We start from the raw sequence: 26,164 nt of genomic DNA, 5'->3' as shown, positions 1-26,164 counted from the left end.
TAAGCACAGCCCTAGGGGGGTGAGCATATTAGCCAATTATTCAATCAGGTAGTTGCCTTCCAATAAAATTGCTAAGAGTTCCTGAGCTTTGTATCCCCCATATCCTTTGGCTTCAACCAAACTGGTTGCAGCTGCAGCAAATCCTAATTTAGCCACCTGTGGAGGACCACATGTTTCCCATCTCTGTAATACAAGAGAGGGTTTTGAAATTTGGTGCCTTTATTTTGTAGGCCACAATAGAACTCTTGTCCTGGAATTAACCTTAAAGTTTTATTTTCACTTTTCCACTGGCAAGCATCTCTATATTCCTGATATACGGTATTTTGTCATGTATAAGCCCATCGGTCAGGCGCAAAAGATCGTGGCATCATGTGACCTTGCAGTTAAAATTTATCGCCTCTGCACAAGAATCGAGTCAACTAAAAGTACTAAATTGGCACCGTATAAGGGTCAACAGAATTCAGAAGGGGCTGGCCTCTCTCCCCAGGTATGGCGAGACCCGGGCTGGGGCTCGACGATTTATGGGGATGTAATGACTGTAGACAGGGTGTCAAACTCGATTTCATTGAGGTCCACATCAGAGTTGTCTTTGACCTTGGGGAGCCAGAGTAGGCATGGCCAGGGTGGGCATGGTCAGCTCGACATCACTCATGTCGGGATGCCTGTGGTGGCCTGGGCACTCTTCCAGAGAAAACAGGCTCCCAAGCTCCGTTTTCTTCTGCAACGGCCTCTTGCAACCCTCTGCCAATAAAAACGGGACCTCGGGAGGATCGCCCCCTGCCCTGACTAGCTCCATTTTTTCTGGGAGAGGCACTGCAGGCCAGTCCTTTGCTGTTTCCAGGGCAGCCCCACGGGCCAGATCTAAGCATCCTGTGGGCCAAATCCGGTCCACAGATCCCTTGATCTTGCAAGGTATTTAGGAAAGCATCTTCATGTTGAGTGCCAGTTTCTTCATGTGAAGGTGCCTTGCAAAAATTGCTGGCAAGCTATAGGTTTTTTTAAAAAAAAATATTGCTACTGGTTTCATATATCTTCTAATCAGATTTCAAACCTTGGGGTTTTTTTTTTATTCCTAACCACATAATTGTTAGCAGATTCATGTTGAAGTTGTACTGCAGAAAGTTTTCTGTAAACATCACATTTTTCAGGCACTAAATTTAATATATAAATGAAAAAATATGTTTTTTATTTATGAGCTGTCTTAAAGTATATTTACAGCAATAAAGTTTAAAAGTTGTATTAGATTAATATATAACAACTAACTATGATGAATGCAAGATGTATATTAGCTTTAACTGAGATAATGATTTGAAGACAATGGGAGTAACTTGAGTGGCACAGCTAACTTATTAGATGAAACAGGGCTTATAGTATATTGTTTCATTAACTGTAACATACATTCACAATTGTTGATAAAATATGACTTAATTTTAAAGATGCACTTGTCCCTTGTACAGAAGTGAGTGCCTGGTATTCAGAGACCACTAACAGCTGGTTTCATTGTCACAATTATTTTATTCATTCGTGTTTAGCAGTTTCTGCAGAACTTGTCTGATGAAAAAGACGAGAGCATGTCACCACTGCTCATTTACACTTCCCTCTTTAATGAGCAGGCCTGTTTGGCCACATCATTTTAACTTTAAGACCCGCTGCAAGAAATTGTTTGCTACCCGTTCTGTCATGGACCATATGTCACAGAAATATCCATATTAGTTATAAAAATTAATGGAGCTTTACGATTCAGAAGGCAGTACAGTTGTTTAGTGTAATAAGAAGGAAAAATATAACACAGTGAGGTTATTTGATAAAGGGGATTAAACAATTAACAACTCCGTGTGTCATTGATCTGGCTGTGTGTTTAATTTTCTTGATTAATTCTCCTTACCTGTTCAAAACATAGTACTTTTTCTGATAAACATATTTATCTGATAATAGTTTCTGTGTAAGTTTTTTTTTTTTCAACTTCTTCTACCATAGCAAAGTGCTTCCTTTTCCCTATCTTCTGAATGATACCCAAGGAAAATAAATAGTGGTATCTGTTCGGCTGACATTATTATTATTATACAATTGTATCACAGCGGCCAGTTGTTTCGCCGGATTTGGCATTGGTTACTAGTCGGGCCCCACCCAGGGGCCTAGGACGTCGTAACGTATTTTCGTAATATGTGTGCAGATCCAAGCAGTGCGGCTTTTTGCATTTGACTGATGGTGATTTATTATTATTATTATTTTAAAAGCCAAATGGGAAATCTTGGGTATATTTGAAGCAATTCAATTTTAATTTTCCAATCTGAGAGGAAAGAATTTAAAAATGGGACACTAGAATGTTGATTTCATGTGAAATTAATGTGGATGTTATGGTCATTTACAAGTTTCTACTTCATTTCTTATTCTTGGGCCAGCCTAAAACAGCCTAGTCCTTCTTTCTCTGTTTTGCAGAGAAACATTTAAACTTAAAATAAAAGGTATAGTATTATTTGAACTCCTTTTTTTGACCGAGTGGCTATGTACATGCCCAGGGAGCCTTGCTTTCCATTCCAGTCAATGCCTTAACAACAAATATTAAATAAAAAATCAGATATGTTCTACCATTTTTAACTGAAAATGCATGATGTATGATATTCTGTGCTGCTCTTTTCATGGGATCCTATTACTGCTTATAAGCCTGCACTGAAATCTCAAAAAGGCCACAAATGGCTTGTAAGAATTAAATAGGGATTTGCTTTTTTCTGTGACGCTTGTGATAATAGAAGTGGTTTTACAAGGTGCTGTTCCCTATCTTACCATTACACTGTAAATGGGCAAAGGAACATCAGTGAAAGCCCTTGATAAAAGGTAATTTGAGTGCCACCATCTTGAATTGATAACACACAATTGTTGTATTTACCAAGAAGATTCTAAGGGTGAAAAAAAGCAGCCACTTAGTCAATCTAAAGTACTTTCTGTGTGAAAGTAAGAGGTAACTAAGTTAGCAATATTAGGTCATTTTGATTAAGATTTGGCTTTCCGGCAAAAATTTGTTTTGATTTTAGTGTTTCTTTTCTCTGCCCTGTTTCCAATATTCTTGTTAAAATAGATTCTATGCTTATGTAATGCTTGTGAGCTTCTTCCCTTGCTGAAAGCTTCAAGAAAAGAGGAGTCAGCAAAACCTCCAAAGTAGTTACTGATTTACCTGGGGAAACAAAAAAACAACAATAATGTAGTTTCTTAATAAGTCCTAGAGGAAGCATTTGATCCAAATCTGTTTTTTCTCTCTGCGGTAACTTTATATCTCCTATATGTACTGAGCATTGATAATTTCTTTTTTTTAATTTTATTTTTAGACATCACGCTCCTCAAAAAAGGTCCACAATTTTGGAAAGAGGTCGAATTCAATAAAAAGAAATCCGAACGCACCTGTCGTTAGGCGAGGCTGGTTGTATAAACAGGTAATGTCTATTGCGGGGGGGGGGGAGTTGGAGGGATATACTATAACGTCACCTGAAATGTAGCATTGCAATTATGAGATAAGAAAAGTGCAGAAGCGCAGCTACGTTCTACATTTTGTGAAGAAGGTAATCTGCTAATGGTATCTGCTGGAGAACCCACACACTTGCAAATGAGTGATTTTCCTTTCTGTTATTGTGGCCTGCCGGAAATTGGAAAAACTATACTAGCTTGTGAAACATGTTATAACTGCTGCAAAATGACAGTACATTAGATAAAAGTTTGCTCAATTATTTGGGTTTGATTTATGCCCCCAGATAGGGCCACATCTGTTAAGGGATTCTGTTTGTATTGCGCATTGTTCTATCGCAAAGGTTTCTCTAAAGCAGATGCAATATAAATCATTTTCGGTTTAATTCACCTTTGCAGTTCTAACATACAAAACTGTAGCACCTGCATTTTTTTGCCTTTTATTTTGTATAAATGAAGAAAAGACATAATTTACATCCTGAGGTGAATACTAAAGTTTGAGCTGAAGTGGTAACTTATCGGTACCATATGCCTGTGTAAACCTCTACTTGATTTGGTTTATGTAATCCAGATATTTAGCATATTTGTACTAGAGATGTTACTAATAAAATCACTTTCTGGGCTAAGGGTAGCGTGTCATAATCTTTTATTTTACTTGTGACAAGTAAAAGTTACACTTTAAAAAATACTCGTCGTGTGGCAGTTGCCACTGTTAAAATCTGATGTGGAATAAGTTGGACCTTAGTCAGCCACAAGAGATTATGTCAGTGTTTCTCAACCTTGGTGACTTTAAGATGGGTGGACTTCAATTCCCAGAATTCCCCAGCCAGCTTTGTTGTTTTCTTGTTTTCATATAGCAATAGCAATAGCAGATTTTTATATACCGCTTCATAGTGCTTTCAGCCCTCTCTAAGCGGTTTACAGAGTCAGAACAATTGCCCCCAACAACAATCCGGGTCCTCATTTTACCCACCTCGGAAGGATGGAAGGCTGAGTCAACCCTGAGCCGGTGAGATTTGAACTGCTGAACTGCTGATCTAGCAGTCAGCTGAAGTGGCTTGCAGTACTGCACTCTACCCACTGCGCCACCTCGGCTCTATCATCTAGCATTCTTCCTGTGCCATTTGGAGTGTGTATTTCTCAGTTCTAAAGTGTTTAGCATTATCCTGGTTTCACTCTAGGTACTGAAACCCATCCTCTTAAGCTTAAGAGTGAAAGACAAAAATTGGCTTCTTCAGAATCTAGTTACATTTATATGTTTAAAGCTAATGTCCTTAATGCTGTAATGTGTTATGCCGTAATAAAATCAGGAGCCTCAAACCATTGTGCAAGAAAAACCTAGTACTTTATTAGGAGCACCATATCGGCATGACCTAGGTGAAGCCAGGTCTGACTTCACCTAGTTCGCACCTTGCCTTTGTCCCTGTTGCCCCCTCCCCCCAAGGTGGGTCACCAAGCATATTCCCCAATGAAGCAATTTCACGGGTCATAGAAGTCCCTCCCTCTGGCCGTTGCGGGTCTCCCTGGAGATGACCTTGACTTCGTCCAACTGCAATGTGTTTTGCTTTGACTGAGGTATGAATTCCTCGGTGCATCCGCGAGGCACGATTTCCCATCCCCCTGCCTATAGCAACTCGGGAGCAGGTCAGGAAAGCTTCGTGAGTCGACATAATGAGTTTTTGCTGCCCATCTCACATTTCCTGATGTTGAAGGCAGCTACCTTATGTTTTGAAAACTATCAAGGTGGCGCAGTGGTTAAATGCAGCACTGCAGGCTACTGCTAGATCAGCAGTTCAGCGGTTCAAATCTCACCGGCTCAGGGTTGACTCAGCCTTCCATCCTTCCGAGGTGGGTAAAATGAGGACCCAGATTGTTGGGGGCAATATGCTGACTCTCTGTAAACCGCTTAGAGAGGGCTGAAAGCCCTATGAAGCGGTATATAAGTCTACTGCTATTGCTATTGCTATTGCTATCTTTTCTGGTATTACTTCCATTCTTCAGACATCAGAGGGGTTCTCAATCTGAGCATAGGTTTACAACACACTGAGATTTGGGGGGGTGTTGAGGATGACACAATGAAAATGACACCCTTCACCTGTAATTCTAGGTAACTAGAGGACAGGCAATGATTATTGGGATATGAAGAAAAGGTACATGGGGGGGGATGTCACACGTTTATTGTGTCATTTCTCATAACTTGACAATTTCCCAACCACATTTGAAAACATTGTGTGTTGAGAAGAAGAGTTTTGTGACTCAGGAAAAAGAGATGTTTAGCTGAGCATTGTCAGCACAAGTCAGAAAGGTGAACCGGGAACATTTCCAGGGCATAACGTTAATAGGGCTCTATTATTGGTTGCCTTGGCAACTGTTATACATACATCTTCTGATTCAGGACACAGATGTCAGGCAATGTGGGATTTTATTTGCAATGATAAACGTTTAATGGTTTAATCACACGAATATGTAATAACTATGATACTCCAGAATTACAAAAAGATTTCTCTTTTATGGCAATGTGCCCAAAATCTTGTATTTCCAGTCTCTTATTATTCTGTATTTCATTACCTACAGGATAGTACTGGCATGAAACTCTGGAAGAAGCGCTGGTTTGTTCTTTCTGATCTCTGCCTCTTCTACTATCGAGGTAAGTCTTTTAAATGACCCTAAGCAATGGTGTTAAGCTATGCTTCCAAAAATATATCACGTTATCTTCTTTTTAAAAAAGCAGATGATGACTTTGGAAGAGGCAATGGTCATTCTGTCCTTCTGTTGATATAAAAATAAAAGTGCTGATTTGAGCAGTCCCCTTAATTTGTTCCCTGGGAAATTAATGGTCAGTTAGTTCTAACCTTGCACTATCTGGGTCAGAACGAACTCCGTCTTTGTGTTTTGCGTGTCCCCTGACCTATATCACAAACTGTGTTATTGTTGCTGTTCAAATGGAATGACAGAAGCAGCATTAATAGCAATAGCAATAGCAGTTAGACTTATATACCGCTTCATAGGGCTTTCAGCCCTCTCTAAGCGGTTTACAGAGTCAGCATATTGCCCCCAACAACAATCCGGGTCCTCATTTTACCCACCTCGGAAGGATGGAAGGCTGAGTCAACCCTGAGCCTGGTAGGATTTGAACAGCTGAACTGCAGAACTGCAGTCAGCTGAAGCAGCCTGCAGTGCTGCATTTAACCACTGCGCCACCTCGGCTCTTAAATGCTGGGGAAGCTCACAATTTTCATATAGAATAGATCAAATACCTCTGTTCTGTGCTCCTAATTTTAGCTATTCCACTATTGCTTCCTCTGATCCGATATGCCACAGGTTCTTCATGAGTACAGATTTTGTGCTTGTGCTGTGGTTTTTTTTTCAGAATAGTCCAGAGCACTGTTTCTCAACCTCAGCAATTTTAAGATCTGTGGACTTCAGCTCCCAGAATTCCCCAGCCAGCATGGACATTTAGAAATTGAAGTCCACAAAGTTGTTGAGGTGGAGAGGCACTCATTTGAAGTCTAGAACAAGGGTGTCAAACTCAAGGCTCATGGGTCGGATCCGGCCTGCAGGGTGTTTAGATCTGGTCTGCAGGGCTGACCTGGAAACAGCGAAACAGCCCACAGTGCTTCTGCCAGTGAAAACGGAGCTTGGGTGGGCCATGCACAGCACACCTGAGCTCTGTTTTTGGCTGCAATGGCCTCCTGCAACCGTCTGCCAGTGAAAATGGAGCTTGTGACTCCATTTTTGGCTGCAGCAGCTACCTGCAACTCTCTGCCAGCAAAAGTGGAGCTCGGGAGGGCAATGCTCTGTTTTTCCTGGCGGAGTGCCCGGCCACCACAGGCGCCACCAACATGAATGATTCAGGCTGGCCACACACACACTGGCCACACACACACACACACACACACACACACACTGAGGTCAAACACAACCCTAATGCGGCCATCAATGAAATTGAGTTTGACATCCCTGATCTAGAATGTTTGATGGAAGCCACCATATAACCTTTGAAAAATGGCGCACTCTCACTATTCCTTTCAATTGTTTTATGACAGCCACAGCGGGAGTTTCTATATCTCATGGATCTCTTTTCTTGAGTAGGCTTGTTCATCGTGGTTTAAATGGTATAACCAAGGGCTATCCAAACTTGCCAACTTTAAGATTTGTGGACTTCAACTCCCAGAATTCCTCATACCCTTAATAAAACCTACTCTGTCCTAATTAGGAGAACCAAAATTGTAGCATATGCTTCTTAGCATCTCATGGGCCCTTCTGATGTTTAGGCTTCCCCATCTTTCCTTTTTTTGCTGATAGATGGGATTTTGGGGGGGCACAAAATAGGAAACTGCTTATGAGGAAGCTGGAATACATGATGTAGAGGAGTGCAAATCTTTCTCCAACTGTTTCAACTGCGAGGGAGATTTACCAGAAGCCAATAAAGGAGTTTATAAAGGGTTATGTCTGAATTACTTTGGAGTTTTGACTTTGGATTTTTGAAGCATTAAATCATTCTGTGTTGTTTCAGACTCAATCTTGGTATCCTTAGATAGGTAGCAGTAATTGCATTTGGATAATCCCAGGCTTAAGTTGAGCCGAAAGGAGGCCTACTCCTTCACTGAAACACTGAAGTCCTTGTTGATTGATGCCGCAAATTTACACATTTTTGTCTCCAGGAAAGTAATCATTGTGGCTTTCCCCAAAGGATGCTGGGAATTTCAACTTACTGAAAGTGCAGAGCGTTCTGTTAAAATGCCTGAGCTGCCACTTCTACTTAAAATGTTGTCATTTTATGGGACTTGAATGTGGCCTTTTTTGTAGCCAACTCTGCATGGTTCAAATTTGCATGGTTCAAACCCTGCTGGGCCTGGGGGATTGTTTTGATGTCACATTGGTGTTATTGTTAGTTACGAAGTCATGTCTGACCCATCGTGACCCCATGGGCAGGCCTTCCTGTCCTCTACCATCCTCCGGAGTTCATTTAAGTTCACGCCTACTGCTTCGGTGAGACTATCCAGCCACCTCATTCTCTATCCTCCCCCTCTTCTTTTTCCCCTCAATCTTTCCTAGCATTAGGCTCTTCTCCAGGGAGTCCTTCCTTCTCATTAGTGGCCAAAGTATTTGAGTTTCATCTTCAGGATCTGGCCTTCTAAAGAGCAGTCAGGGTTGATCTCCTCTAGGACTGACCAGTTTGATCGCCTTGCCAATCCAAGGGACTCGCAGGAGTCTTCTCCAGCAACATAGTTCAAAGGCCTCCATTCTTTGGTGCTCAGCCTTCCTTATGGTCCAACTTCACAGCCATCCATTGCAACAGGGAAAACCACAGCCTTGACTGTATGCACTTTTGTTGGCAGGGTCACATCTCTGCTTTTTAATATGCTGTCTAGATTTGCCATAGCTTTCCTCCCCAGGAGCAAGTGTCTTTTAATTTCTTGGCTGCAGTCCCCATCTGCAGTGATTTTGGAGCCTAGGAAAATAAAATCTGTCACTACCTCCATTTCTTCCCCATCTATTTGCCAGGAATTGAGAGGACAGGATGCAATGATCTTAGTTTTCTTGCTGGAACTATCACATTGGTACTGATACTTTAACTTGATGGGCTTCTATCCCAGTACTAAGCAAGATTAGTCCTGACCTTACTTAGTTCCAAGTTAAAAGGGATGGCCTCACAAGACAAATAGATATAGGGTAGTTTTCATTCCGATGCTCAAATCTTTTTCTCACATTTTTCATATATGACACTGAAGCACATAAGATAGTTTGATCAGAGCTATGAAAATATCTGTATCTGTATAGTAAAATTAGAAACTGGCAGATTCAGATAATGGCGAAGAAAAGACAATTGGAACATAAGTGCCTTTAAGACTGGAGTTAAAAATCATCAAGGAGATTGGGCCTGTGATAAAAGCAAATGTCCATTGACCAAATGTTAAAAGCGAAAGAATTAATATTGCGCTCTGGAGCCTGAAATAGAATGCAAACCACGATTTTTTCCCCAGCAGAAATATGGCAATAATTTTAAACTGAGCTAATTCCTTTCACTTTAAACGATTACAGAAGTACCACATTGCTCATGTTATAATGAGTTTAGAAATGCAGAACTATTATGTTCAGAAAGATTATAGACTGTTGGAAAAGCCAACCCACTCTGAGTAACAATTAGAGGCGCTGCAGTATTGTAATTCAATACATGGAGACTTTGGTTGAGCTAAAATTGTACTGTAATTAGGGAGATGGCTGTCAGTGGGTTTTGAGGTTTTTTTTCCCTACTAGAAGGAAAAGTCAATTCACCCATTTCTGTCAAGGTCCACAGACCAGGACTTTGCAGTGAATCTCAGTCTACTGTCTTTGCAAAGTTTTACTAATCTGCTCGTCTCTGTATTCAGCTAAACTGTTTCATGGCACAAGTAGATTAATGTGTGTGTGTGTGTGTGTGTGTGTGTGTGTGTGTTTTATTTGTGCTGATAAATAAATAAATATTTATCAGCACAAATAAAAAAAACACAAATATAACAAAGGCAACAGTAAAAATATTGGGTTTCTGTCGTGATGGACTCTTGTGACGAGCCGATTGACAGATGATGGAAGCAGTTAGCTTCCTCCCATAATTGGGGCTTACCAGGGGTTGTAAAAAAATCTAATAGATATATATGTATATGTATTTGCAAACTAAAATAAAGCCATAGTAAACAATGTATTGCTCTGTGTGTGAAAGTTCCCTTTTATACCCAAATCATAGTTTCTCCTTCCCATCTTTGCTATTCGTCAGAGGACCAGCTCTTCATGAGCTTGAAGCTAAACAGCTTCTGACACAACTCGTGTTTCTGCCCTGAGAACCTCTTGTTCTCAATTTATCTTTCACAATTGCAAACAGCCACACAACTCCATCTTCCAAAGCAGTTTTGTTTGGAAGCATCCTATTGTATCCATCTACCTTACTAATCCTACTCAGGTTTAAAAGTTCTGAATCTCTTTAATGCAAATTATTTCAGTGTTTCCATTTTGTTTATTGGTTTTAGCCTCAATATTACATTTATAGGCTAACTTGCTGAGATGATAACTAGGCCAGTTATATACGGTATACCCATGGTAAAGAATTGAAGGAGATTGTGTTAATAACCAGATGTTCTAACATTCACTTGCAAATACTGTATTATAGCAAGGTAGAAGGAGGAATAGAAGAATTAAAATAGAAATTGTTCACTACAAAAATTAAGTGGTAATTAATTCCACTCAGAATGATAGGCTGGGTTGTTTCAGAATCAGAATAGCACTTATATACCGCTTCATAGTGCTTTTATAGTCCTCTCTAAGCGGTTTACAGAGCATATTCTTTATTTTTTTATTCTAATTTTATTTTTATTGTAAACAGCTGTAGGATTCAGTAATTGATAATACAAAAAGCAATAATTAATGCATATTATAGATCAGAATGAGGTTTTTTTATCCCAAGAAATGCAATGAAAATTACTTTGCAGGTAAACATACAACTGTTCTAACTACCTTTGTTCAAATGATATAGGAAACACAAATGTTTATAACCATTCTTGCAACTTTAGTGTTACGTTTTAGTAAATAAATTAGGAAAATAGGCAAGGTTCAGATTCAATAGAAATACATTGCAGTGTAGAAGAATATACATGCAAAAGCTCTTAGGCTCATTTAAAACAGCCATATAATTTTGGGTGTAGGCTTTGCTTTAGTGAGACATGGGTAAGTGCTATATTTGCAGCCCAGCACATTCAGAAGCACTCTGTTGAATTGAATCCAAAACATTGCACAGTCCTTTCAATTTTTATAACTGTTAATTCATCCATATTACTTCAGGCATTATAGATAGTTTTAAAGTAGGGGTGTCAAACTCAAGGCCCAGGGGCCAGATCTGGCCCATGGGGTGCTTAGGTCCGGCCCACAGGGCCACTCTGGAAATAGCAAAGGACCAACCTGCAGTGTTTCTGCCAGTGAAGATGGAGCTCGAGAGGGGCGCGCACGCCCCTCCAGAGGTTCATTTTCGCTTGCAGAGGGTTGCAGGAGGCCATTCCAGCCGAAAATGGAGCTCAGGGGCCCGTTTCCACTGGCAGAGCATTCAGGCCATTCACAGGGGACCCCCAACACAAATGAGGTCATGCTGGCCATGCCCCCCCCCCCAGGTCAAACACAACCCTTATGTGGCCCTCAATGAAATTGAGTTTGACACCCCTGCTTTAAAGTGTAAACTTATACTTTGGTTTAAGATCACATCTATATAGGTAGTCCTTGACTTATAATTGTAAATGAGCTCATAATTTCAAGTAGTCACAGTGATAAAACAGGACACCACCTGATCAGACCCAGTTTTATGACTGTTCTCTCAGTGGTCATTAAGCAAACGGCATAGCCATTAAACAAACATTTTGTTTGCCAGAAACCAGAGGTAAATGCCAGTTTCTGGCAAAAGCATCCCAAATTGCAATCATGTGACTGGGATGCTGCAAATGGACATAAACGCAGGTCAGTTGACAAAGATGCATTCATGTGACCAAGGAAGGAAACATAAGAACTTCAAATCTGGGTCATAAGTCCCATTTTCAGAGTCTATTGTAATTGAGAATGATCGCTAGAGGACCAGTCATAAATGGAGGCCCACCTATATAAACTGCTTCTGATTTTTGCAATAATTAGGCGAGCTAGGTCAGTATTATTCTCTCATTTTACAAATCGGAAATATATTCTGGAAAGTTAATATTTAATCCCATTGTGTTCGCGGTTGAGCTAAATTATGAAACTCAGATTTTCTGGTTTACAGTTCATGCTTTAATTATTAGAGTAATTAAATTACATATTAGATATTGACAAAATACAGAGTCCACTTTGTTTTGTGGAACAAAGACCACCATTAATATAGAGCACATCAGCAAAATGAAGCAACACTTAGATATTCACATTTGGTCTTCTTATTTTTTTTTTTGTAATCATTGTGGCAATGTTTTTTGCTCCCGTCTTTCTTGCATTTGCGGAAGGATAAAAGAGCATTTGATGCAAACAATAGAGCATCCTAATTGAATAAATATTTGTACCGAAGGCCTGAGATAAGAGAATCATCGTTGTTTGTTTTTTAATCCTGTTCATATTCTGTCTATAAATAAAATATGTGTAGCAGGCAAAAACATTCTTATAGAGAGGCTCTTTTTAATAAGATGGTGATAAAGCAAAATAATTTCAGTATAAAGATGGTTATCCTTAATCACCAATTTAAGGTAAAAATAGACATGAACTAGACATTTACCTCAGAATGAGTGGATCTGTTTCATGTAGCATACTGTTAAACAGGTGTTCCCACCTCCTCATGGAATATAGCGACTTACCATCATTCTTACTTTCACTATCACTTTTGCTACCTTAATGATCCTCAGACTGGTTGGTATAGCCAATTTTTTTTTCATTCTTGGTTGCAACCCAATAAATCAAGGAATCTCTGATAGTGAACCACTGCATTGGACAATTTTAAAACCAAGTGATGAGAGTCAGAAGATGCACGATTTCCAGGCCTTCATAAAGATGGAGGATTTCAAAGCGGTGCTTATTTTTAGCAGAGGGAGAAAGTATTCATAGCAAGGAATGTATGATAATGTTGGAAATTGGATAAGTATTGTTCCTATATTGCATATTAGAGACTGAAGATCAGTACAGTGTTTCCCCGAAAATAAGACACAGTCTTATTTTCTTTTGACCCCTTATTTTCGGGGAGGTCTAATTATTATCATTATTTTTATATACAATTGCATCCTCACCATAGTCTTCACTTACAATTTATATAGAATCTCATATTATCAATCAATCATTCATTCATTCATTCATTCATACATACATACATACATACATACATACATACATATATATATATATATATATATATATATATATATATACAGACACACATACACACACACACACAGATATATACATATATATACATATATATACATATATATACACATATATACACATATATACACATATATACACATATATACACATATATACACATATATACACATATATACACATATACACACACACACACACACACACACACACACACACACACACACACATATATATATATATATATATATATATATATATATATATATATATATATATATATATATATAATTATTATCATTGTTAAACATTTATTTGATTATAACTATTATTACTTCATTTTATGTAAGATATTCTAAATTTTGAATAAATTTATATTATGGCATTTCTTTACATCATCCTAAATCCATCCAGTAGTAATACATCTTTATAAAATTCTCTTGCATATTTCAGTTCCATATTTTTTGCCTAACTATTGATAAGTCCCATATTTTATAAAATTGTTTATCTTTGGTTACAAAACTTTTGTGCATCCTCTCCATGGTCCTCACTTACAAATTATATTAAATCACATATTATCCATCTAGTATATATGTATACATTATCATTGTTAATCATTTATGACTATAACTATTATTACTTCATTTTATGCAAAATATTCTAAATTTAAATAAATTCAAATTAATTTTTATTATAGCATTTCATTACATCATCCTGTATCCATCCAATAGTAGTACAATATTTTATCTTTTGCCATTTGTGGTATTTGTATTCTTATTGCTTTTTTAGTAAATCTTATATGGACATTTCTTGGCAACTTGTGTTTCACTGCATATCTTGTAAAGACTCGAAACTCCTCATCTATTCCTTCCATCATCTTTCCTTTGGTTATCACCAATGCTTCTGCCAGAATTTCTATCATTACTTCTGCCAAATATTTCCAAGCCTCTAAGTGACAGTGGTACTTCTTTTCATCTACTTTCACTTCCCTCTTTATATTCCAGGAAAGAAAGAAAAAATTTAAAAAAGAAAATACTGTAGGACGTTGAAAAAAGAAAGTCTAAAAAAAATAAAAATAAAATCAATCCAGTTTTAAAAATAAGAATTGTTTGTAGAAATTCCAGCAGTAAAAGGATTAAAGAAAAATAACACACTAAGTTTGACTCAGGCTTAATCTCGCCCGCTTGACCTCTTCTGTCTTCAATTTTAACTTTACTTTTAATCTTTTGGGGTGTTCTCTCATCTAATAATAAAAATTATCTCACCAATTCGATACACTTTCCCTCCAACTTGCCTTTCGTTTTTGGAGCTGTCCCAACTTTCAGCATCTTCAATGGCTGCTTCTCTGTTACTGGAAAAAAGGGCTTCTCCTGGATCTACCAGGGACTTTGCGATGACCCTGGGATCAGCAGAATGTGCCCTTCTCTATCACTGCCTCTACGGGACGGTTTAGGTCCAAAAGGACCATACCGCGACAGAGATATCGATGGTGATCTTGGAAATTCAAGATCGCACATCGTACCGTCGTGACGTCATCCCCACCTCTCCAGGGAGTCTAATTATATTTGAGGTGTAATTTTTTTTTGCGCCTGACACATTCTTCTTCTAACAACTTCTTTAGAATAGAGTAGAACTTTATTGTTACTTTAAATATACACTAATCAGCATACATTAAAATGAAATTTAATTGTATTTAACTCTCAAAAGTTAACCATTATGCATATATCCACATACACTCACATATATGACACAGAGAAACATCATAGTCTAGTTCGAATGTATACATATACATGCGGGTGGGGGAGAATCCTGCAAATTTACAAGACGGATGACACAAGGAACAAAGCTGTTACAGAATCTAATAGTCCTTCCGGAAATACTTTGAAACCTCCTCCCAGAAGGAAGCAACAGAAACAGACCATAAAGTGGGTGTGTGGGATCTCTAGCAATGCTTTGAGCTCTAAGCACAAAGTGCTTATAAGCAATGTCTTGAATAATGGGATGCGAGCTTCCTATAATCTTCTCAGCTGTCCTCTCCACTCTCTGTATGGACTTTCCTTCTAAGGCACTGCTGCAACCAAACCAAACAGTGATGCAGTTTGTCAAAATGCTCTCAGTTGTGCCTCTGTAAAAAGTGGCCAGGACAAAAGGAGAAAGATGTCCTCTCCCCATCCAACATAGGAAATACAGAGGCTGGTTTACACGCTTCACTAAAGATAACATATGAAGAGGCCAAGTCAGATTGTTAAGTTATCTGTACCCCTTAATACTATTGACCACTTCCATAGTTGCAGCCTTGATGCAAAGTGGAGTATGATTATGCCGGCTCTTTCTAAAATTAACAATGATCTCCTTTGGTTTGTTATCATTCAATAGTTTTATTGCACCAGTCCACCAGAGCCTTCACCTTCTCTCTCTAAGAATCTTCATTGTCATTGCTCAGATAAGATCCACAATTGCCATGTCATCTGTGTACGTCACAATATGATTTATAGCAGATTCAGCACAGCAGTTGTGGGTCATCCAGGTGAACAGTACCAGACTCAAGACACAGCTCTGAGGGGAACCCATACTAAAGGAGATGGAATTGGAGACTTTCCTTCCAACTGGCACAAACTGGGGCCAATCGATAGGCAAATCAAGTATCTGTTCTGACTTAGGCTTCCCCAGAAGCACGAAGCCGAGTCCTCACCCCGCTAAAACCCTTTTATTTAATTTACAGTGAATTCCTCTCCAGCAAAGTCTTTCCTCTTCCACAGTTTTTCAAGAAAGTTCCCCATTAGGCTTGGAGAGTGGCCAGGCCAATATCTTTCAGACGCCGCAATATTTGGCAAGAATGCAGGAATTAACTAATTGTCTCCTGCAAACTCCACTTCCCTTTCACTCTTCTTTTATTCCCTCTGGGAGGGGCCACTCACCATCCACCTGTGGCTTTATTCCCAAGTTGACCCTTGTTCCTTAGCTGTTCCCTTCGTCTGGCAACTCTGCGCACGCGCACACTGGAAACAGACTCCAGCTGTTCTTCTGCCTCACTGATGTCTGAAGGCAGCTGATAACTGTCAGACGGCCCTGGCCCCATCTATGCCTCCAATGCAGAGCCCTCATAAGAGCCTTCCCCAGACTCCAGGATTGGCCCATGTTCCTCCCCAACCACATCACTGTCTGAATATGCTGCCAGCTCCACTGGCCACTGGCGGGCCACAAGAGTATCCAGTTCCATAAAAAAGTATTAAAACCTAACAGCCACAGTTTGTTTACCAAATGCTGAGGAATAATTGTGTTGAACGCCAAACTAAAGTCAGCAAACAGCATTCGCACATGAGCATTCTTCTCCTCCAAGTGCGCCAAGCTAAGATGAAGTACACAAGAAAGTGCATCCTCTATAGAGCAAAAAAGTAATTTCTTTAGCCGCAATCATTGTTTTGCGTACAGATACCTATACAAATACACACAAACGTCTCAAGAAGATAAGCAGAGAACCGTAGAGAATTAACTGTTTATCAGATTCTGTTCTAAAAGGATCATTATACTTGCCATCTCTAAGAATCTGTTGTGGAAACAAATGGTGGTTTACAAAGGGAAAAGAGCAAGCAAAATTACCAAATATAAAAGATTCAGGTTCCAAAAGCCAGGGAAGATTTATGTGCTTTTTTTTTTTTTAACGTATGACAGTTTTCTTGCTTTGCTTATTATTTTTTTCTATATTTTCTAGATGAAAAAGAAGAAGGAATATTAGGGAGCATACTTCTTCCAAGCTTTCAGATAGCCATGCTTTCTTCTGAGGATCACATCAACCGCAAATACGCATTTAAGGTGAGAATATTCCGCAACTTCGCGTTTGCGGTGTTTTATATTTCAGTGGGAATATAATTGTGAACACATGAATTTCTGAAACACTGTTTCTGAAACGGAATGCACACGCAGACATTTTCTTCATTAAATGTGTCTGTGTGTGTGTGTGTGTGTGTGTGTGTGTGTGTGTGTGTGCTTCCTTTCCATTCTAACCAACTAAGGAATATGATAATTTGATTTGATTGCAGTGCTCCTGCAACTTCAGCACAAGACATTTATAGATTTCTCAGGACATAAATGCATTTTATGCAAACAATTTGCTTATTCAATAAAGCACAGTTAATAGGATCTGTAACACGTTAAACCAAAATCAAGCCAACATTTCAACCCAGAACAACATGTGAGCCTCGTCCTTTTTGTGTCTTTCATACTTGTCAGAGATTCTAATTAGCATTGTCTTTGCAACCTCGGTACTTCCTCTTCCCGCTCCATATAGTTTCCTCGTCCAATTTGCATGCTCTTTTTAATGAAGTTATTCTTTCCCCACACCTGTGGGAAAACTCCTGAAGCTGTTAACCCTTGGATAAATCACCTGTCAGGTTCCAATGTACCAGGAAAGGCATGCTGAGGTTCTCCTGAGCAGTTTCCTTTATTGCTCCACATCAGCAGACCGAAGTCTTGCCCAACTAAAGCAGTCTGCTTGCATCATTATGAATATACAGGTAGTCCTCAACTTACAGCCTTTCCTTTAGTGACCATTCAAAGTCACAACGGCACTGATAATAGTGACGTACGATGATTTTTCACACCACTGTTGCAGTATCCCCATGGTCATGTGTTCTGACCCCCTCCTCCGTCCAGTAACGAAAGCCGAGACACGCTTAATGAGAATGTCCTTTAATAACAAGACCAGACTCTCGGTGGCTGAAAGCCAAGTAAACAAACAGATAAGGACCTTGGCAGCAAGGCCGACAGACCTTGGCAGCAATTCAGACAAACTCTGGCAGCAATCCAGCCTGCCAAGTTTGTTTCTCTTTAGTCAAAGCGTTGACTTCTGCAAGAAGGGCATGGCACAAGCAGTCTTTTTTATAGTCTGGAGAGGAGCCTAATGACCATCAGCTGAGCGTAATTACCTCCTGTAATTATGTAGTTGTTCTTGATGCCGAGTAGCTCTTCGACGGCGTGCATCCCGGAACAACTCACTGCTGGCTTCTGGATCACTCTCCCTTGTCTCCTCCCCACTGGTCCAAGGCTCAGGCGCCACCTGTTGGCCAACCAGTCTCTCTGCGCCCTGCTTGGAGTCGGAACCCTGTCCAGGGTCCTCCACATCCTCCAGGGCCGACTCATAGGGTCCCTCGCTGTCGGAGTCTGGTGGCAGCTCCAACGGCTCCTGCTGGGTCACAACAGTCATGTGATCAAAATTCTCATGATTCCCCTTTAGCGACCTTCTGACTAGCAAAGTCAGTGGAGAAGCCAGATGACAGCCGAGTTACTAACTTGTCCACTGCAGCGATTCCCTTATCATCTGAAATAAGAAAGGTTGTAAAACGGGGCAACATTCACAGCAAATGTCTCGCTTAACAATAGAAATGTTGGGCTCAATTGTGGTCGTAAGTCGAGGATTACTGTAATTGAGACATTCAAATTAATGTAGTCTCATTAAAGTAGGCTGGCCTTTTCCCTATATTTGACGTCCTCTCGTTAGCATATGTTTTACCAGGTGCATTTTCTTCATTGTATGCATAATGGACTTCTTTTTCTATCAAATGTCCTGACCTTTCACATTTTTGTTTCTTGGATTTGAACTACTTGGGGCTGTTCTTGGCGATGAGTAAACTAAATCACACTTCAGTTTTTAATGGGTGAGTATGTATTTGCAACTTCCTATGTCCCCATCCCCCTGCCCTCCCCCTCTGGTTATCCCAGCTAATCCATTTCTGTAATCTGTGCATGCCAGATGCCGGCAGAAAATATTTATTCTATAATTGATAGAAATCATTTAGAAGCTCAGCGGGGGCTCTGAACAACAACAAGCCTTCCAAATTTAATACTAATGTGCTTTTCCTCGAGTATAATTGCCTCAGAAGATGAGCACGATGATGAATAGTATTGTATTAGTTACAGTGGGATGAGTTTCTAGCAGCAGCTTGCATAAATCTAGAAACCGATAAATTACTGATTAAGGAAACCAGTAATGGCCTCTGATTTCTCCCCCCCCACCGTCTCTTTTCTGTCTTACAGAACATTGTACCTTTCTCCCCACAAAACGACCGTGTCATTTCCAATCAGGCAGCTCATCCAAACATGAGGACCTATTATTTCTGCACAGATACAGGGAAGGAAATGGAGTTATGGATGAAAGCCATGATAGACGCAGCTCTTGTGCAGACAGAGCCCGTGAAAAGGTAATGTAAGTTGACAGCCCCATAGAATCAGCCAGTTACGGTTTCCGGCCTTGATTGCATATTGTGAGGAGATGTGTTCTGAACTAGGAGAGAAAACCAACCCTCATATTTATTAGCTTCCTGAAGACCTTAAAAAGTAACGTCAAAGCTGACTTAAGCTGTTTCCCCCGAGGTGCACTTTGAGGTTACTGGAAGATGCAAATGATGTGTCAGCTCCCAAGGCTTTCTGTCGAGTTTCAGTTGTTTTTAGGAGTCTCATTTTGGTGGAGACTGTTGGAGAGCAACTGTCCCAGTTAGAAGGAGAGCAAGACTCCGCCCGGAGTCCTTTGGGAGTGGGTGACATACAAGACCAATAAACATCAACACACACCAAGATCCGATGACCCCCACCCACCCTCCAAGGTTCCACCACAAAACCGCGGAGGACAAAATCGCGCTCGACGAAAGCGTGCATTTGACGTCATCACAGCGCGACGAAAACATCGCGCTGTGATCGAAAAATGTAAAAAAAAGCAAAAACCTTACCCTAACCCCCCCCCAAACCTAACCCTAAACCTAACCCTTAACCTAACCCTAAATCTAACCCTAAACCTAACCGTTAACGTAACGCTAAACCTAACGCTAAACGTAACCCTAACGCTCTAAACCTAACCCTAACGCTCTAAACCTAACCCTAACGCTCTAAACCTAACCCTAACCCTAAACCTAACCCTTACCTTTATGTGAATCGGCTTGCTTTAATTTTAATTTTATTTCAATTTTTAATTTTTTTCGTCGCGCTGTGATGACGTCACATGCGCGCTTTCGTCGAGCGTGATTTTGTCCTCCGCGGTTTTGACGGGTCACGCCCTCCAATACTTTGAGTCTTATCTGGTCTTTCCCAGGCAAAAGCTGCCAGTCTGGGGGAGATTCCTGGATGATAAGCAGAGAACAATAAAGTAATTATCCCAAAGGTGCTTTTTCAGAAGGCAACTGGACTTTATTTTTTTCCTTGGAAACTTTTCACTTCTCATCCAAGAAGCTTCCTCGGTTCTTCAGTTGAGAAGGGATGAAGCTTCTTGGATGAGAAGTGAAATATCTTTAAGGGAAAAACAAAAAAAAAATCCAGTTGCCTTTTGAAAAAAAACACCTTTGGGAGAACCATGACCTTGGATGATTGAGAATCTCCATAGACAATAAGCCCTACATGTGTGGGTTTGGGGCTGGAGCTGGAGCTGGATCCGGATTCGGATCCAGATCTGGATAGGGTTGTTCATGGCTGAAAGAGGCAGTTTTTTAGAAATTGGGAAGCAGACAAATCTATGAACAGAAAAAGGTATTCTGTTTGGAGCTGACGTGCTACTAAGACTTGTTCCATTTTGTCAGTAATGGGATGAAGAATTGTAGAGGCGATAAGTGGATTTTAATGGGCTGTTGCCCTATTTTGTAGTGTAGTTTTATGTAGCAATAATTCCTTGCAATAAGGTGGTACAGAGCTAAGGTGACTTTTCCCTCGACAACCAAGGCCATAAATTTAATCCGTAATATTGTTCTCATGGGCTTAGCAAGGCAGTACATGAAAATTTATGTTAGCCTAGATTGTTCACATTCTAGCTTCTGGCTTAACTCAACTGCAAAGTTACTCAGGACAAACAAATAATAAACTAGCATTATATATTGAATTCATCTCAAATAAAAAGATACTTTACTATTTTTGTTATATATTTAATGTTTCCATGCCCCAAACAAATCAAAGCAAGTAGTTCTATTGCAAAACAAATTAGATCTTTAATCTACTTTGAATAGGATGTCCTTTCCCTGATTTGATTCTCGGCTGCTTCTATTAAACACTGTATTTATTTTCGGTTTATTTACAGTGTATTATTAAGCTGGATAATGTTTTAGAAAAAGATTAGCATCCCAAGAATGAAAGCTTTTGTTTAGTTTTGCTTCGGAGTCCTGGGAATTGGAACATGTCAACTGCAAAAGAACAAAACAGAACTCCAACCCACTTTCCCTCTTCCTATTTGCTGCCCTGATTATTTGCAATAGCTGAAATAAGTAGTGGTTTTCAGATTGGACTTAGATATTTTCATCTCCATTCTGGGAGCTGAAAAATCAAAATAGACATATTTAATGCTATTTTAGAAGGAAAATGATACCTAAAGTATAGAGGAGAGGGAACCTGAATCCTGTCCCTTTTTATTCTTATACTTTTCAACTCTAAAATAACCATTTGATATCTGAAAGATTGCTATTATTACTGTGGAATAAAAAGTTTTGCGCTTTTCATATTGAACCAGTAACTCATAATTTCTATTCTAAATCTGTATTTTTGTACAATACAGTCTGAATACTGTATTATAACGTAGCATATTTCTCTAGACTTCTATTGTCCTAGTGAATATCTATAATCTACATTTTCCCAAAGTTATCGTAGAGTCTCAGTTGTAAATGTTGTTTCTCTCTCTCTCTCTCTCTCTCTCTCCCCTTCCCTCCCTCCCTCCCTCCCTCCCTCCCCCTCCCTCCCTCCCTCCCTCCCTCTCTCTCTCTCTTAATTTTCTTCATTTTGGTTATAGGTAGATTCAGGTTAGGTAATGATCAGAGAAGTTTAGTGAGACTAAATAATGCTCATTGTTTTGAATAAGCAAATCTGACATTCAGACGATGAAATAAATCCTCATTTGCCTATATTATCTCATAATTTAGGTAATTTGAAATAGGATCTTTACAAAATAAAATTTAGCTTTTCCATTTAAAAAGTTCTATTTTTTATATTACAGTTATTTTCGCTTTTATACTAAGACATTATTTAATTGGTTATAGCATATTATACTATTATAATATATTATCTATCATAGAATATTGGTATAATATGCACTCTTGCTTTCAACCAGCAGTGAAATTACCTTAATATTATTAGTGAAAACTTGCTACTGTTCAAATTGGCTCCATGCTACAGGTTTTTTTTAAAATAATTATCCAGTATTCATAACATTTCTCAGATATTGTACAGTCTCGGAAATAAATGATTAGATCAAATCAGTTAAAAAGTAAAATTGTGAATAAAAGGACATGATACAGCAGAGAAGCAACAGTGGACTAAAAGAGCAGGGAAGAAATTAAAAATAAGGGACATTATAAGTCAGTGATGGTTAACCTTTTCATTGCTGAGTGCAGAAAGTGTGTGCGTGTGTGCACACCCATAATGCAATGTGCGTGTGACTTCCATGCACATGTACGCCCCCCGTGTGTGCCCCACTCATGCATGTGTGACCCCCCTCGCACGCCCATGCCCACCGCATGCATGCCTAACCCCCACACACATGCCCCCCACATGCATGTGTGTCTCCCGCATGCGCCCAGCCCCCCGCTGGCCAGCAGGAGGCATGTTCACGTGGAGTTGAGCTGGCACATCAGCTCATGTGCCCACAGAGAGGGCTCTGCGTGCCACCTGTGGCATGCGTGCCATAGGTTTGCCATCAGATGTATAAGTGAAGAGTATGGTTTTAACCTAAGCTATTCGATGGAGATTGAATAAAATAGAAGCCAAAACAAGTAGGAGGCAATCATCTGTACCAGTTTCTATTCTCAAAATCTTAGAATTTTTCAGCAAGAAATAAAACTACGCTTCATCTCTGTTTTAATTTGTAGCTATAAATAAGTTTTGGCTGGATACTGGTCCCATTTAGGCTGCATAAGCCATCAGAATATGTTGAAGGATTTTATACAGTGCTTTTCATTCATCCCAAGCACTTATGAACATAATCCAGCCTGATGGTTTTACCTTCAGTGCACAGACCAAAAGCATTTAATGAAGCAATCAATATATAAGAAATGCCTGTGCCTTGTCCAAATGGAATTGCAAATGAAGACATTTTCCAAAAGAGAATTTTAGACTGATGCATTCTATGCTAGTACGTATTTTAGTACCTACAGTAGGAAAACGTGAAAACAAAAATAAAGCTTATGCAGAAATGACACCAAATGAAAGCAAGCAACAATCACAATTAGTGGAAGTTTTCTGGGTCCCTTCGTGCTGTTTTCAGTTAATAACATCTTAAATTGGAAGTAATGCTAAATATTCTAAAACCCAAAAATATTTCAAAGGTGTTCGGTTTTTCCATTGTTTCCTATTTTTCTACAGGAAAAATCAAGGGAAACATTTTCAGAAAACTATTCTCCCCCTCCTCTATTTTTCCTCTCTCCCTCCTTTTGATTTTTCTGGGCCTTCACATTTCAAATTAAGTTAAACATTTGATGAAAGGCTATAAAATATAAGAAAGGTGTGACTGCAAGAATCATACATTTTGATAACGCTGGATGACTTAATAAAGAATGGCATTCCCCATTCTTAAGGAGAAAAGAGTAGTAGTTGTTGTAGTACTTAACTACTTTGTGACTTAAAACAAAGTCATAAGGCTAGGGGGGGAAATGGTAATTAACCTAAATTGGTTGATGTATGTGGCAGGCCACATTCATCATCTAGGTCTCAGCTTTCCAAGTAAGGCATCCAGGTACATGTGCCAAAAGATAGAGAAAGTAAGTTTGAAGTTTAAAAATGAAAGACCCTTAAAAGCTGGAAGTTGAGATTGGAAAAATGTGACATTCAGCAAAGAAGTAGGATCAAGGCAGAAGAGAACAGTATTTCCAGGGAAAGTACAACTGAACAGAGGTAAAAGAATAAAGTACAGAAAGAGGTATTTTCATCTCACGCAGTTTGAATGTCATTGAAGAATTTAAGAAGGATTATTAGCTTAGAAAAATATTATTAGTATGAAGATGGTAGCTAATCATCGTAGGAAGGAAAATCTAAATTCAATTAAGGAAACCTGAGATCTGGTTTGGGCTGGAACAAACGTAAAAATGAGAAAAACATCCCTGAAGAGAGAAGCAAAAGGAACCAGGACAACACTATATGATGGTTTCCAAGGGAAAGAACTAAAAATGAAAGAGTAGTTTGTGATGTGAAAAATAAGAGAAGACCTTTGCTTCAGCAAAATCAAAACAAACAAAAGGACCTTGAAACAATGAAGATTACACTTTTTTTAAAAAAAAAATCAAGTTAGATTGCCTCAAGGGTGAAGATGAAGAGAGAGAAAATTGGTAGATGAATCCTGAATATTTTGAGAAAGAAACTTAGACAAAAAGATTATAACTGAAAGCAGAAAGAGAGGAAGAACTACATGATTTTTGTCCCAAATGTGCTTTAACAGGAGGCAACTGGACTTCCTTGTTTTTTTCTCATCATCCGATGACAAGTGAAACGTCTTCAAAGAAAAAAAAAACAAGGAACAACCAGGACCTAGATGACTGAGAATCTCTACAGACTTTTACACGATCTTTGGATTCATATCAAAACGTACAAAATGGCACCAGGCTGACTTTCTAAAGTCCTCTTTCTCGGTAGCTTCCTGAAAATGTTTTCCAAAGGTCAACTGACTCTACTCTAATTGTGTTGAGGCTGGTACCAGCTGCCTTAAAGAAAAAGAAGCTCTTGAAAATCAGAATTGAGCCAAAGGTTGTCTGAAAGGCCATAACTCGGTAGGTTGTAAGACTGGAACTATGGAGTAGCTCAGAAAGAAGAAAGGAAATGTGGATGGAAGCCGAGAGAAATGAGCAATTGACCTTCTTGTGTTCAGTTTTTCTTGGGTAAATATGCTAACCGTGCAGCTCTTGCTGGTTTTAAAAGCATACAATTATCTTGCGTACACCACAGACCAAGTCAGCAGATACTTGCCTCAAGTTATAATTCCTAACGCCACAAACTGTTTTTCAGAAAAGAAGTAACTAGAATTTGGCCAGATTTTTAAGATGTCATTGACCATGAGAAGTTCAAAATGTATTAATGTTCCCCTTTAATATGCTGAAACAGCTGGCACTGGGAATTTGAACTAGGGACATCTAAAGATTGCATTTTTTGAAAAGACATTTGGCTTTATATCAGTCAAGATTCCAGTCCTTGGCAGATAAAAAGAAGCCACAGAAAATCATGCTTTTTCCATCCTCGGGGGAGAAAGTTGCCTTGACTTCTTTATTTCTTCTCTTTATGTTCCCATTTTGAAAATGGAGTTCTTTTGCCTTTAGGAAAAATACAGAAGGCAGAATTGTAGAAGTTTTACTCCCTTGAAATTTTTGACTTCTTCAACATAGAGATGTCTGATCTTCATTTCAACAATATTGATAAATAGAAGGGGATATGATCTACGAGTATCACGTACCACTTATATTTTGCAGTCCTTTGTGTAATTTAAATAAACATAAATTCAGATTTCACATGTGGGCATAGTGAATACATCTGTACATTTATTGCTACCTCAGATATTTAAAATTAGAATGCACAGATCGGGTGTCCCCTTTTTTTTAAAGAAGATTGTAGGAGTGTATCTGGGAGAAATCTCTGTTATTTAAACTCAGATTTAGTTTGATTTGGTCTTTGTTGTTGAATAGCAGTAGACTTATATACCGCTTCATAGGGCTTTCAGCCCTCTCTAAGCGGTTTACAGAGAGTCAGCATATTGCCCCCAACAATCTGGGTCCTCATTTTACCCACCTCGGAAGGATGGAAGGCTGAGTCAACCCTGAGCCGGTGAGATTTGAACCGCTGAACTGCTGATCTAGCAGTAGCCTGCAGTGCTGCATTTAACCACTGCGCCACCTTGGCTCTGTTGAAGTGTGTA

The 26,164-nt window shown here is 39.3% G+C and overlaps 1 protein-coding gene across 19 annotated transcripts in view; it reads left to right on the top strand.

The window, feature by feature from the left end:
- The window catches only part of LOC106553206 (pleckstrin homology domain-containing family A member 5), a 104,209-nt gene that overhangs the window by 8,742 nt on the left and 69,303 nt on the right, over positions 1-26,164 (top strand). For all 19 annotated transcript variants that reach the window (XM_087722813.1, XM_087722823.1, XM_087722812.1 and 16 more), the window contains exons 3-6: positions 3,324-3,428; positions 6,031-6,103; positions 17,021-17,121; positions 19,390-19,505. In XM_087722813.1, the coding sequence (XP_087578939.1) occupies positions 3,324-3,428; positions 6,031-6,103; positions 17,021-17,121; positions 19,390-19,505 (395 nt within the window). The remainder of the gene's footprint in view (positions 1-3,323; positions 3,429-6,030; positions 6,104-17,020; positions 17,122-19,389; positions 19,506-26,164) is intronic.

Source organism: Thamnophis sirtalis, unplaced genomic scaffold (assembly GCF_051295495.1).
Source record: "Thamnophis sirtalis isolate CommonGarterSnake01/CBP01778 unplaced genomic scaffold, rThaSir2_p1.2 scaffold_9, whole genome shotgun sequence".
Lineage (NCBI taxonomy): Eukaryota > Metazoa > Chordata > Lepidosauria > Squamata > Natricidae > Thamnophis > Thamnophis sirtalis.
Note: the sequence above shows the minus strand (reverse complement) of the source record. Positions and strands in the feature narration are given on the sequence as shown.